At 41.8% G+C, this 14310-nt stretch overlaps 1 protein-coding gene across 5 annotated transcripts in view; it reads left to right on the top strand.

Moving 5' to 3' along the window:
• HTR7 (5-hydroxytryptamine receptor 7) overlaps positions 1 to 10293 on the top strand; it is a 78286-nt gene extending 67993 nt beyond the window's left edge. Inside the window, exons 2-3 of one of the 5 annotated variants that reach the window (XR_004139704.2) lie at positions 448 to 2604; positions 8528 to 8588. Coding sequence is in view for 4 of the 5 variants with exons in the window: in XM_064488205.1 (XP_064344275.1) it covers positions 448 to 1209; positions 8532 to 8580 (811 nt within the window). In the remaining variant the exon portion in view is untranslated. Of the gene's footprint in view, positions 1 to 447; positions 2605 to 8527 lie in introns of all 5 variants that reach the window. The other 4 variants (XM_064488205.1, XM_010974276.3, XM_010974277.3 and 1 more) reach the window with 4 other exon arrangements.
• Positions 10294 to 14310: the final 4017 nt, after the last annotated feature.

Genomic DNA, 14310 nt, shown 5'->3' with positions numbered 1-14310 from the left:
CTGCAGACATGCGCAGTTAGGGTGAGTTATGAACAAGATGAGCAAAATACCCAGCTGCTGTCTCTGAGGTGTCGGGAGCAAAATGAGGGGGATGGGCGGATCCTCCAAGTTTTCCCCTCCTCTCCAGCCTAACCCTGGTCAACAAAAGCATGAGCAAAGCCATTTAAACTATTATACAAAATTACAAATAGCATATAGTCACTGATGACGATAGGGTCCTGCTAGGTTACAGTGCCTTTGGCTGACTGTGTGACCTGGGAAAAAATATGTGACCTCTCAGAGCCTTAGAGTATGTACCTTTCTGCAAAATGGAAATAATGATTCCATTCCTTAGAAGGACTGTTGTGAGGGAGCTACTAGGTGTAAAGCCTGGCACCTGGCTTGTGGTCCTTACCCATTGATGCATTGTGATCTGGGTAATCACGTGTTCTCCATCCACTTCTCCAGGTACCTGGGGATCACAAGGCCGCTGACGTACCCGGTGAGACAGAACGGGAAATGCATGGCCAAGATGATCCTCTCCGTTTGGCTCCTCTCTGCCTCTATCACTTTACCGCCACTCTTCGGCTGGGCGCAGAACATCAACGATGGCAAGGTGTGCTTGATCAGCCAGGATTTTGGCTACACAATTTACTCCACCGCTGTGGCATTTTACATCCCCATGTCTGTCATGCTTTTCATGTACTACCAGATTTACAAGGCAGCCAGAAAGAGCGCTGCCAAGCACAAGTTCCCCGGCTTCCCTCCTCGTCTGGAGGAGCCAGACAGCGTCATCGCCCTGAACGGCATGGTAAAGCTCCAGAAGGAGGTGGAGGAATGTGCAAACCTTTCGAGACTCCTCAAGCACGAACGGAAAAACATCTCCATCTTTAAGCGGGAACAGAAGGCAGCTACCACCTTGGGGATCATTGTCGGAGCCTTCACTGTGTGCTGGCTGCCATTTTTCCTCCTCTCGACAGCCAGACCCTTCATCTGTGGCACTGCCTGCAGCTGCATCCCGCTGTGGGTGGAGAGGACATTTCTGTGGCTGGGCTATGCAAACTCTCTCATTAACCCCTTTATCTATGCCTTCTTCAACCGGGACCTGAGGACCACCTACCGCAGCCTGCTCCAGTGCCAGTACCGGAATATCAACCGGAAGCTCTCGGCTGCAGGCATGCACGAGGCCCTGAAGCTTGCTGAGAGGCCCGAGAGGCCTGAGCTTGTGCTGTAAGGTCATTTATCACTATTTTCTCTTATTCCCCCAACCCTTCTATGGAACTTCTTTTTGAAGCATGTCTCAGAAAGCTTCCTGAGTCAGCAGCTAGCTTATTTCCTACTAAACACATCAGATTCAGAATCCCATAGGCTCCAGACTTCCACCCAATCAAATTCCGAAAGCCAAAGATGGGTATTCAGTTGGACTGGAAGAAGACTGATTTGCTGATGAATTGCAGCTAATGGCATCGATGACAAGGAGGGTGATGTTTTTCATCCTTTCTCCATAAATACCATCCAAATTAGGTCCTTATATCTCCAATTCTTGTAACATTATCATTTTAATTGCTGTTACTCTTACATCCAGTAAAATCTTTTTGATGACCTCATCCTTTACTGATAAACTCTTTGAGGAAGGAGGCAAATTCACATGGGCCAAGGAGGCTGTCTGAGACAATGGGGAGTGGTCAGTCTGGGGAGATGCCAGGATGGCGCAACGTCCTGAAAGCTACTGAGCTTTCAGAAAGTGCTCCCCATCATCTTTAGGAGTTGGGAATTGGTACGGAGTTGTTGACTTTGTCTAGGAAGTCAAAGTCATTAGTGACTTTTCAAGAAGCAATTACAGAAGGGTGCTGGGTCTGGAAAAGGATCGCCAAGGGCCAACAGTGATAAGGAGATGGGACTTTCACATGAAACAGAATGAAAATGGCATTATGTAAAGAAGGAAGGAGATAATATAGCAGAATCAGCAGGTCACATGAAGATTTTGTTTTAAACTGGAGAGGGAGGAGACGTCTTCATGTTTGAAAGCTGAGAGGAAAGAGACTGGTTGGAGGAAATGGAAGGTGCTGTTGAGAGGGTGCAGATCAGTGTGGACGTGAGAGAAGAGGTGGTGTTCCTCTTCACAGACCCTGGTTATCCGGGACAGGCCAGAGAACCACAGACCCCTGTAGCTGAGAGGGACCGCCCCAGTCATCTTGTCTAGTCCTTTAATTTGACAGAAGAGGTAACTGGGACCTGGAGAGTGAGCTGTCTGTCCACAGCGAGCTGGCGGTAACGCTGGTCTAGATCCCACATCCTGTGAGCCGTACCTCTGTATACTCTCTATACGCTGGACTGCCTTTATGTGTCATCAGGCTGGATACGGCCACCTCTGTGCTCTCAGCTGTCTCAGGGGAACAGCCCTGCCAAGGAAGGTCCCAAAGTGTCCAGACGCACTTACACTGCAGTAGACCCCAGAGGCTCCAGACCTAGGGTGCACTCCAGATAACTCTGAAAACCTCAAGGATCTCAGCCTGTTCTCTGACTTGTCACCAGGATGAAGGAGGCAGAAACAGCTTCCTCATATGGATGAGGGAAGCCAGAGGTCATCAGTTCTTGTCCTAGGAACTAGTTGTAAGACTACAGGTATGAGAATTCTTGAGCTGTGAAAAGCTTCATTGGTGTTTATTTTCACTTCTATCATACACACTCTTTTGTACATATGATATTGTTCACAGTAAAAAGTTAAAGTTGTTTTTTTTTAAAGAATACAATCTTAGGTTTCAGAATATGTACTGTGAGCAACCTGTATCCCCAGGGATCTTTCCAGGCCTGTAAGATTCTTATTCAGTTGACCACTAGTGTTTGTCTACCAGGACCACATTCTAAATTCCTTCAGAGAAGGGGTTATGTCTTAGTCAAAGTCCTGTTTGCAGAATCTAGTACAGTGCTCAACACAATAGACAATACATAAAAGCAATGATTTCTAACAGTTACTGAACACCTACATCATTCTACCTGTGAAACAGGGGTTCTGGCATCCCCAATTTTCAAAAGAATAGCTGAGGCTCCGAGACATAAAGTAACTCACCTAAGATCACATTGCCCCTAACTGGTGGATATGGTGTGAATCTCTCAGTGCATGTGCTCTTAACTGTTACTCAGCACTGCTTGTCAAGTGACTTCAGCCTGTGGCAGTGAAGAGCTATCAAATGTTTTTGAGCTGGAGATTTTAGCCATCGGCTCTCTAGGAAGACAGTTAGAAAAGCCTGTTAGTAGAAGAAAGTTAAGTTTATTAGACTCACTGCAGCTTAGGAGGACACCTCCTTGACAGAGAGAGTCTTGGCAGTTTCTCAGATGGAGAAAATAAGGAAAGGACGTTGGTAGAGTTTTAGGGCTTGGGCTGTGTCATGTGAAGGTAGAGAAGAGGTGAGAACTGGGCAGAGTTTATGCCATGATAGCTTTGGATTGGTGGGTACAGCTAAGTGAGGGCCTTGAAGCCAGTATTAATGAGCAAACTGTGAGTTTGCTTACTCGGTGAGTAAGCTAGTTGAGTTGGTGTGCAGTCTTATCTTTTGGAAGCAACTATTTCCTGGCACAGTACTGATTATTTTGCCAGGCCCCAGAGTTGGTTGGTTAGCACAGGAACAGGAAAGCATGTTGGCTTCAGTTCCCAGGGGTGACATGCTGAGAGAGATGTTTGAAGAAAGGCTCTCTGACAGCAGTGAGAAGGGCAGGTAAAATAGGAAGACTGGTGGCAGGGGGTCCAGTTAAGCAGCCAGTGTAGAGACTAGGAAAGAACCATTGAGGTCCTGAACTTGAAAATATGACTGTGTTTGCCTCCTACAGCCTCCAAGAACTTGCAAATAATTTTATTGTTTTTTTCTTAGCTAATAATTCACACATAATTCAGATTGTTCACAAAATGCTGATTTTTCAAATGTCACACCAACAAGTACTCCAGCTTAAAATAATAGTCACCCACATTTATTGACGATTCACTCTCAGGTACCAGGCTGAGCACTCTATGTGAATTCTATCACTTAATCCTTAAAACTTTCTCAGAGGTTGGCTTCCTTCATCTCCATTCTGTTGGGGAGGCCAAATAATCTTTTCAAAGTCATACATATAGAGCTGGATTTGAACCCAGGAAATCTGTGTTCAGATATATCTTTTAACTTCTACACTGCTGAGCCTTTTATAAAAGTAAATTAGCTAACATGACATCTGGGGATATTTGCCTGTGTGTCTCTAACTAGTGTGGAATCTTGGGTATTATTTTCCTGTTAACCTAACACAGCAGACTTCACTGTGAAAGGCCAGATAGTAAATATTTCAGGCTTTTCTAGCCACAGGCCTCCATTGAAACCACTTGTTTCTACCTTTGTAGTGAGAAAGTAGCCCTAGACACAAGTAACCAAAGGAGTATGGTGGTGTACCAATAAAACTTTATTTACAAAACCAGGTAGCCAGCTGGATTTGGCCCACAGGTCATAGTTTACTGTCCCCTGTTCTCAGAAAATGACTGCCTCCTTATTCTATCGCTCTCTGAATTTATAATTATCAATTTTATGTATAATTATCGAATGTTAAAGTCATTTGGGATGATTGGCCTAAATATTCATTAACTTTAGGAAATTTCTAATTAGAGAATTGGAATAGCTGCTTTTTTAAAAATTCTATACCAGGCAGCTTTCTTTTGCATTCTGTGTGGGAGGACTCCTTTTAAAATTCTTGTTTATAATTGTGTCATTCATTGAGGAGGACACAGAAAACTCATGCTGTCTCTCCTGTCTTAATGCACACATTCCTAGTGTACAGACCATACATAAACACACACACTCATTCATTCTCTTTGTGTTGAGAACAAAGGAAAGGTGGAGACAGGAAAAGCTGTAGGATTCAAAGGAGAGGAAAATAACTCAGCACTTACCCTAACCCTGACCAGGGAAGACTTCCTGAAGGATATGGGCTTGCATATGTCTATGAAGGTCAAAGCATTTATAACTAAAGGAGATTAGAGATGGCATTCCACATGAAGGAGACATTTTATATGGGGGCACCACTGTGGGACCTTATGCAGAGGACGGTCTGCTTGGAGCTAAGCATGCTTATGGGGAAGATTTGGAGATCATAATGGAAAGGTCAAATGAGATTACGTTATGAAGAATCTTCCATTCCAGTCCCAGGAATTTGGGATTTTAGTATAGACAAGTTGAGAAACCCTAGTTTGGACAGAAGTAAGCCATTGCCTGAATCTCTGCAAGTAGGTGAATGGAATCACCAAAGTGACAAAGACCGATTTGGTGGCATCGTGTGGAATGAATCAGAAGGTAGAGGCTGGAAGTAAGGCTTCTCTTCGTTGGCTTGTTTTCTCCAGAAACATTTGAGGGCCTGTTGTGTACCAGGCATGGTGCCAGGCATGGCAGGGGATGAAAAGAGAAGTGACAATCCTTGCCTCTAGAAATTCATAGTCAAGTGATCCGGGGTGGCGGTACACGTGGTGGTGGCTAGGAAAAGACTAGTAACCAGAATACCCCACATGGTCCACACTCTGCAGAGTGGCACTCAGGTAAACACCAGTTGGATCACCCAAAGCAATCATAATTCTCGTGGAATCTCTGGAAGAAGGATGTGGCATTGAATCCATCGCCCACAGCAAACCCTCTTAGAACCCTTTGTCCCCCTTTGCTGTCTCTCTAGCAATCACACTTCTTGGGCCAGTCCAGAGACTCCAGCCCTTTTCTCTTCCTCTGGCTTCTTGGGTTCTAATCTCTTTAACTTTCGCCCCTAATTCCACCTTCTTGGCTCTATTTTTTTCTCCTACGCAGTATTCTTCCTTTCCTTTATAAACAGTCTACTAGATTGTGTATTGCTACTTTCAAAACTTAGTCAATTTTTCCCCCATCTTCTTGATCAGCGTAAGAGGCTCAGGAGTCCAGCAGGCACTCAGGAGTCCTGCTGGGGTAGGGAGTGAACAGAGGGAAAATGCTATGAGTACTTCACTGGTCATTTTAATTCACTACTCTAAACTACAGTCTTTGTCACCTTTTCACAAGTATTCAAACAGTGATAACAGAAAACCAAATATGATAATGTGATAGAAGCAAGGGCTTTTTTTTTTAATTTGATGATTTTATTTATGGATTTGCTTTGAATCACCATAAATGGCTTGTAAATGTCACGTCTGGATGACTTGTTCTTTGACACCATTACTGTGAATAATATTGAAAAGCTGTTTCTAAAATACTTCTATACAAAAGAATTTCGTGAAATCGTTTTGAAGTAGCTCTGCCTTTCCCTCTCCCTTCTCCTCTTCAATGAGCCTCTTGTAATCCCTGTCGATGGCAGTGGTGAATTGTAGCAGAGCAACCTTGAGTTCCTGCCTTGAATTCCATCAATATGCTGTGCCATGGTTTTATACTGACACTTTGGAGTTCAGGGTGATTTTCCCTTTTCTTTACTGAAATCTTTCATTAAAAAAAATAAGATGAAATGGGTCTCGGTGGAAATTAGGAAGGAGCAACAGGGTCCCTGAAACACTGGGTATCTGTGGTGGGATGTTGTCTTAAAGACAGAGACAAACAAAAAGTTAGCTATTCCATAGCTTTTCTTCCCGCAGAGTAGTATTTTCCTCATCATTGACTAGCTGGAATTCAGCACTTTATTTTTATCAAATCATCAATTAGTACTAATTATAGCTTGTTCACTTCATGCTTTATAGTTGCCTATGCTTTAACTTTGCAATGTCTCTTTCAAGTAAGAAAGGCAGGCTATTGACCTCCCTTCCTTTTTTTAATATTTTTGTTTGTTTTCTTAGTAGACAGTAAGTACACATAGCACAAAAGAAAATGAAGCAGTACAGACATGTCTACAAGAAAAATAAGCCTTGGGGGGAACGTCTTAGGAAGGAAATACCCATGGTGGAAATCATGAAGGAGGTGATATTTGGGATGGGTCTTGAACGAAGAGTAGGAGTTGAGATTTGCAGATACTAACTACTATATATAAAATAGAAGAACAGCAAGCTTATACTGTACAGCACAGGGAGCTAAACTTAATATCTTTTAGTAACCTATAATGAAAAAGTATGACAACGAATATATGTGTGTATATGTATGACTGAACTATTATGTTGTACACCAGAAATTGACACAATGTTGTAAACTGAATATACTTCAATTTAAAAAGAAAGGGATGACGGGTTGGTGTGGGTTTAGGGCTACTCAAGGCAGGGGGAACAGTATGGACAGAGGGACATAGACATGGAGAGAGGTGGATAAAGAACCTGGGGCATGTCTTCAGCAGGACCTGGAAGCTGGGTAGATTAGGGTCAGATGGACGGGCCACATGGGCAATATGAGTAGGGGGAGAGATGAAGGCTTTTGACCTGGAGTGAGACCAGGACTGCAGCATAAATTGGGGTTCACAATAGGAGAAGGGAGATGGGTAGGAGACCAGTGTGAAAGTGAGGTCTCCTGTCTGGAGGGCCTGCACTAGGAGGGTAGCATTGAGACTGGTAAAGAGACCAAGGATGTCTGGATGTTTGGAAGTTGACTAGGCAGGTGGTGAGGAAATGGAGACTTCAGAGATAGTGCTTTGAGCCTGGAGGGGGTCAGTAAAGTTTTTGAACCATTGTGAGTGGCAGAGGAAGTGCAGTCTCTCCTCCTCGGGGAGAAGAGGCAGAGGCCCCAGGCTGGGGACAAGTATGGAGCACCACTGGGGACACAGCCTCTTTCCAGTGCTCCCAGCTGCCCCCAGCCTGGAGTTGTGGGTCTGAGCAGGAGCACGGCGCTTCTCCTCGGGCACCATTGTGTGAGGTGAGGAACCAAGCGAGAGATGGTCTCTGATGGAGAAACCAGTCCTGTCACCAGGAAAACCCATGTGTCACATCTTGGCAGCCAAGAGGGAGGGGCACTTTGAGTGGGTTGGGCAGGCAGAGGCAGGGCGCGCAGTGCCAGGACCCTCATAGACCTAGCTCTCCAGCACACGGATGTCGTTTGGTGAGTCCTGTGAAGCTACGGTGAGGGGAGTGTGTATCTAGAGGGAGTGTGGCTCTGCACCAAGAAGAAAGAGGCTCTTCCTCAGCCACTGGCCGAGAGTTCTCCGACTCATGTCACTTCTGTGAATCTGGGAGGAAAGCAGTGAGGGGGCGTGGCTTCCTGTAATGCACCCTCCTCGGTTTGAAGGAGAGAACACTTCTCATTGTAGTCATCATTATTCTTCTTGAGTACGGCGAGTGCAGTAGTATATATATGCAAGGATTATTGTGGGTAGAGCCGTTTGGGGCTACAGCTGTATTATAAAAGTGAATTTCTAAATGGGTTCTCTGGGGCTGATTTGCAAATATATTAAGGCCCTGGCAACTGTCGAAGTTATGAAACTGATGAAAAGAGCCGTAGCACCTTTTCTTTCCCCTTAGAGATGCTTGTAACCCCTTAGAAACCACAAATAATTCAAATTACTGAATGCTGTGAAAATTAAATCCACCCACCGTAAAATGAAAAGTCACATTTACAATTCTGCTAAATCATTTTCTTGCCTCCTCTCTCTTTCTCTCTCTCTCTAGACAGAATTCTGAGTACTGTAGAAAAAAAAGTCATGAATCATGAACAAAAGTGAAATAAAAGAGATGAAATAAACAAGGGCAAGACAGAGGTGGAAACAGAACAAAGTCATTTGCCGAGACGTCGGAACGGAATGCTGCTTCCGGCCTTTTTTGGGATGGCTAACATATGACCAGCAAAGTTTTTCAGCTGTACAAAGTATATTACAAGGGAGACGGTGACCTCTCCTTTTCTTCTATGGATCAGTGCTGCTGTGTGCACATGAAAATAGTTCTCCGTTTCCGATGGTCCAATGAGCTCAGCAGTAAGCACACGCACAGAACTGAGTTCCAGAAAGGAAACAGTTTCTGGTGCTTTGCTTCTGTCCAAGTCCAAGTTCTGTGCAAGTGGAAGAAATTTCCCATGCGACTTCCCATGCTTCCGAGTCTGGGCCTTGGGGTGAATATTCAGGAATCATTCATGAGACAGATGTGTTTTGTCATAGGACAGAAGGGTGTTTTCCCAAGCAAACTGCGGTAAGCCTAGTGCTGAACACATTGCATGTCCACGTTAGAAAGCAGAACCCCATCATCAGCAAATACAAGTGATCTCCCAGAGCCGTGTCTGTTTAAAGCTTCTGTCAGTTTGGCTTTTCCGCAGGGTCCCTGTGACTCCCCCACCAATGTACTTTCCTTGTTAACTCGCTTCTTGTTACGGTGTATCTCAGGAACAGATCTCAGGATGGAGAGAATCATAAAACCTGAATAAAGCTTTTTCCTGCACTCACTCTTCTTCTGGGGGGCTGGAGGGGTCCGCGAGAGGTGAGGGAGTTTTCCCAGAATGGAGAGTGAGGGCTACCTCACCGCATTATGTATTAACATGATTGTTGGCACTAAACTTTTGATTGTCATTGACACCTGGGTGCATGGGCTGGTCCCTAACTGTGAATTTTGTTGGGGGGGAGGTGTGGGAATAATGGGGTTTCCATGAAGGGCTGTGATGCTTCTGAGGATGGAATAGCCACCTGTTAATTCTTGCTGAGCAGTGTTGTATTGAATGGAATTGTGTGAATTGGAGGTCACCTGGGCCAATGTTGGGAACATTCCAGAGGATTCTGTTCCTCCCAGAGGATTTGTTCTTGTGTTCTCTGTGTCTTAAATCAAATGTGTGCCTGGCCAGTTCTGTTCTCCCCTATCCCTCTCAGAAGTGGTAGGCATTAAAGGCAGGTAAGGAACTGGAAAAGGTCCCTTTGTAGATAGTGTTTTTTTTAATGGTTCTATGTAAGATGTATGAGCTAAGGAGACAGAAAGACATAGATCAGAGGAGAGAACCTCTAAGGGGGGGAAAAATGAATGCAAACCTTCATTTGATAAAAGAGAACTGAAAGAGAATATTATTTTCCTACAATATATGCAGCTGTTCTCTCATAGGATCATGTGAAATTTCAACATGGATGATGGATTTCTTCCAACTTTCACTGACATTGCTTCTTACCATACACAGAGAAAGATCTGCCTTTCTGAAAAAAAGGGGGTGGGGGTAGGGTGGACGCCATCCTTCCAGACAAAGCTTGTACAAATTCCTGAACCGCAGATTTGCTCACATGACTGTATATACTTACATTCATAATTTAAATGATGCATTCTGGTCAGATACATGTTGTTAAATTTGAAAATGTTTTATTACATTACATCGAATAAAGTTTATTTGTAGCTGTAATAAAGAAACTTCAGTAATGACTTCTAAATGAAAGTCTGATGTTATAAATGTCACTCTATGTAGAAGAGCAGAAGGGCAAACTTTATAGATTTGCTACAGTCCTAACAGGTAGTTAGGACAGTTCTGTAATTAATTGCATTTCACTGTGAGGATTCATTCATTTTGTACCTTTCTTTTTTTAAAGAATGAGCATTCATTCCTTGACTTGATTAATGAACGTTTATTGGGCTCCTGCTACATTCAGCACTGTGGATGGACATCGAGGGAACCAGGATGGGTAAAGCAAGTCCTTACTTTTAAGGAGTTTGCCATCAGATAGAAGGCAGACATTTCTCAGATTGTCACCATATAGTATAGTGGTTGGTAGGGAGCGCCATGTTTCTTTCCTGTAGTATAATATGATGGGTTGTTATAGTTAATTGGATTGATTTAGACTTTCACATGTGTTTAATTTTTTTATTAGGATTTTAGTTATTCAAATTGGCTCTTTATCCCACCTGATGTGAACGCCTGATAATTGAACTCTCTGCTTCATTCTGGCTACAGGGGCTGGACACAGGACACTGTGCTTTCCATGTATGACAGCCAAAGGAAAGGAAAAGATAGAAATTGAGAGAGTATGAGAAAAATATCAAACCATTTATACTATTTCACCTACAATATAGTTTGTGCCAAAGTTGTGGCTTGTGTGCTAACTAGGAATTGGGAAAAATCACTGAAGTAAACATTTTACGTATGTTTTATGACAATTGGGCAAGAATGACTGTTATGACTAATCTCCTTGCTCTAGGGTATCAGCTGTCATCTTCTGGTAAGGCTGAGTATTGGGAAATGGTGCTGGAGACATAACGTACTTGTAAGAGATACCTTTGTGACTGTTGCCTTCATGTTGAGTTTTATTTTGTAAATATTAAACAAGACACTTACAGAGTTCCTAGGTTTCTGGAAACTGTTTCATACCTTCTTAAAGCATCTACCATGGTGTCCTCCTATGCTTGAGATGCGTGTATATGTTTCTGATGATCATATTTTCATGCAGTTTTTTCAGATTCATTGATAACAGGCATGATAAGCTTAACAATCCGAGTAGAAAATTCAGGCAACTTTTCAAATATTTTATGCTAACATAATAACGTGTGAATTGCATGTGGAGGTGATGGGAATTTTCCTTTCAGCATTTTGATTGTGACCTGAGTACTCAATTTAATGGATAGAAATATTTGCAAATCCTGCATTTTTTAAACAGTCCATACTCCTCCCCGTGTGAGTACCTTCACGCATGCTTCCCCTCTCTGTCTGGAATCTTCTTCCTGTTCTCAGTTATTTCTTCAATGTATGTCTTCATCATTGTTCAGTAATTCTTCAAGGGCATGGACTGTGTCTGTTTTTTTCATCAGTATGTCCAGCACCAAGCACCATGCTTGGAACATATATGGTAGGAAAATAGTAAATATTTCTTTTTTTATTGAAGTTTAATTGATTTACAATATTGTGATTCAGTTATTTTTTTTCAGATTTTTCCCATTATAGGTTATTACAAGATAATAATAAGGTGAGTATTATTCCCTGTGTTATACAGTAAGTCCTTGTTGCTTATTATTTTATACATAGTGTTTATCCGTTAATCCTGTATTCCCTGTGTTATACAGTAAGTCCTTGTTGCTTATTATTTTATACATAGTGTTTATCCGTTAATCCTGTACTCCTGATTTATCCTGCTCTCCCATCCTTTTCCCCTTTGGTAACCATAAGTCTGTTTTCTGTGTCTGTGAGTCTGTTTCTATTTTGTAAGTAGATTCATTTGTATTATTTTTTAGGTTCCACATATAAGTGATACTATATGATATTTGTTTCTCTCTGACTTCACTTAGTGATATTCTCTGGGTCTATCCATGTTGCTGCAAATGGCAATATTTCATTCTTTTTTATGTCTGAGTAATATTCATGGCTGTGTGTGTGTATACATGTGTGTGTGTGTGTGTGTGTGTGTGTGTGTGTGTGTGTGTGCGGGTGTGTGTGTAGTCACAACGTCTTTATCCAGTCATCTGTTGATGGACACTTAGGTTGCTTCCATGTCTTGGTTATTGTAAATGGTGCTACTGTGAACGTTGGGATGCTTGTATCTTTTCAAATTAGAGTTTCTGTCTTTTCCAGATATATGCCCAGGAGTGAGATTGCTGGATCATATGGTAAGTCTATTTTCAGTTTTTTGAGTTCTCCATAGTGGTTGTACCAATTTACATTCCCACCAACAATGTCAGAGGGTTTCCTTTTTTACACACCCTCTCTAGCATTTATTATTTATAGGCTTTTTGATGATGGCCATTCTGACCTGTGTGTGGTGATCCCTTACTATGGTTTTGATTTGAATTTTTCTAATTATTAGCAATATTGAGCATCTTTTCATGTGCCTGTTGGCCATCTATATGTCTTTGGAGAAGTGTCTATTTAGGTCTTCTGCCCATTTTTTTTATTGGGTTGTTTTGGGTCTTTTATTTATTTATTTTTTTTTTTGATATTGAGTTACATGAATTGTTAGCATATTTTGAAAATTAACCCCTTGTTGGTTGCATCATTTGGAAATATTTTCTCTCATTCTGTAGGTTGTATTTTCTTTTTGTTGATGGTCTCCTTTGCTGTGCAAAAGCTTTTAAGTTTGATTAGGTCCTATTTATTTACTTTTGTCTTTTATTTCTTTTGCCTTGGAAGACTGATCTAAGAAAATATTGCTATGATTTATGTTCGAGAGTATTTTGCCTATGCTCTCTTCTAGGAGTGTATGGTATCATGTCTTTTATTTAGGTCTTTAAACCATTTTGAGTTTATTTTTGTGTAAGGTGTGAGGGAGTGTTCTAGCTTCACTGACTTACATGCAGCTGCCCAGCTTCCCTAACACCAGTTGCTGAAGAGATCCTCTTCTCCATTGTATATTTTGCCTTCTTTGTTGAAGATTAATTGACTGTAGGTGTGTGGGTTTATTTCTGGGCTTTAATTCTGTTCTGTTACTGTGTATGTCTGGGTGTGTGTGTGTGTGTGTGTGTGTCTGTGTGCCAGTACTACACTGCTTTGATAACTGTGCTTTGCAGTATTCTCTGAAGTCTGGGAGGATTATGCCTCCAGTTTTGTTTCTTTTCTTCATGATTTATTGAGCAATTCTGGATCTTTTCTGGTTCTATATAAATTTTCGGATTATTTGTTCTAGCTCTGTGTAAAATGTCATGAGTATTTTGACAGGGATCGCCTTAAATCTGTAGATTGCTTTGGGCAGTATGGCCATTTTAACAATATTAATTCTTCTAATCCAAAACCATGGGGTGTCCTCCATTTCTCTGAATCATCTTCAGTTTCCTTTATCAGTGTTTCCTTTTTCAATGAAAGAACTTATACCTATCATTCTCAAACTATTCCAAAAGATTAAAAGAGGAAGGAACACTCCCAGAGTTATTCTATGAAGCCATCATAACCCTGATACCAAAACCAGAGTAAGACATTACCAAAACAGAAAATTACAGGTATCTGTAATTTGATGAATATAGCTACAAAAATCCTCAACAAAATTTTATCAAACCAAATCCAAAAATATATAAAAAGAATCATAGTCCATGATCAAGTTGGATTTATTCCAGGGTCACTAGGATGGTTCAACATCTGCAAATCAATTCACCACAGTAACAAAAGAAAGGACAAAAACCATGTGATCATCTCAATGAATGCAGAAAAAGAATTTGATAAAATTCAACATTCTTTCATGACAAAAACTCTCATCAAAATGGATGCGGAAGGAACATATCTCAACATAATGAAAGTATTTATGATAGACCCACAGCCAACATAATACTCAGCAGTGAAAAGCTGAAAGCCTTTCTGCTAAATTCTGGAACAAGGCAAGGATGCCCACTCTCACCACTTCTATTCAACACAGAAATCAGACACAGGACAGATTGGAAGGGAAGAGGTAAAAATGTCATTATACAGGACGATACTCTATATAGAAATCCCTAAGGACTCCACACAAAAACTATTAGAATTAATAAATGAATTCAGCAAGGTGGCTAGATACAAGATTAATATACAAAAATCTGTTGCA

The sequence above is a fragment of the Camelus dromedarius genome, chromosome 8 (assembly GCF_036321535.1).
Source record: "Camelus dromedarius isolate mCamDro1 chromosome 8, mCamDro1.pat, whole genome shotgun sequence".
NCBI lineage: Eukaryota > Metazoa > Chordata > Mammalia > Artiodactyla > Camelidae > Camelus > Camelus dromedarius.
This window is presented reverse-complemented; position numbering and strand designations above follow the sequence as displayed.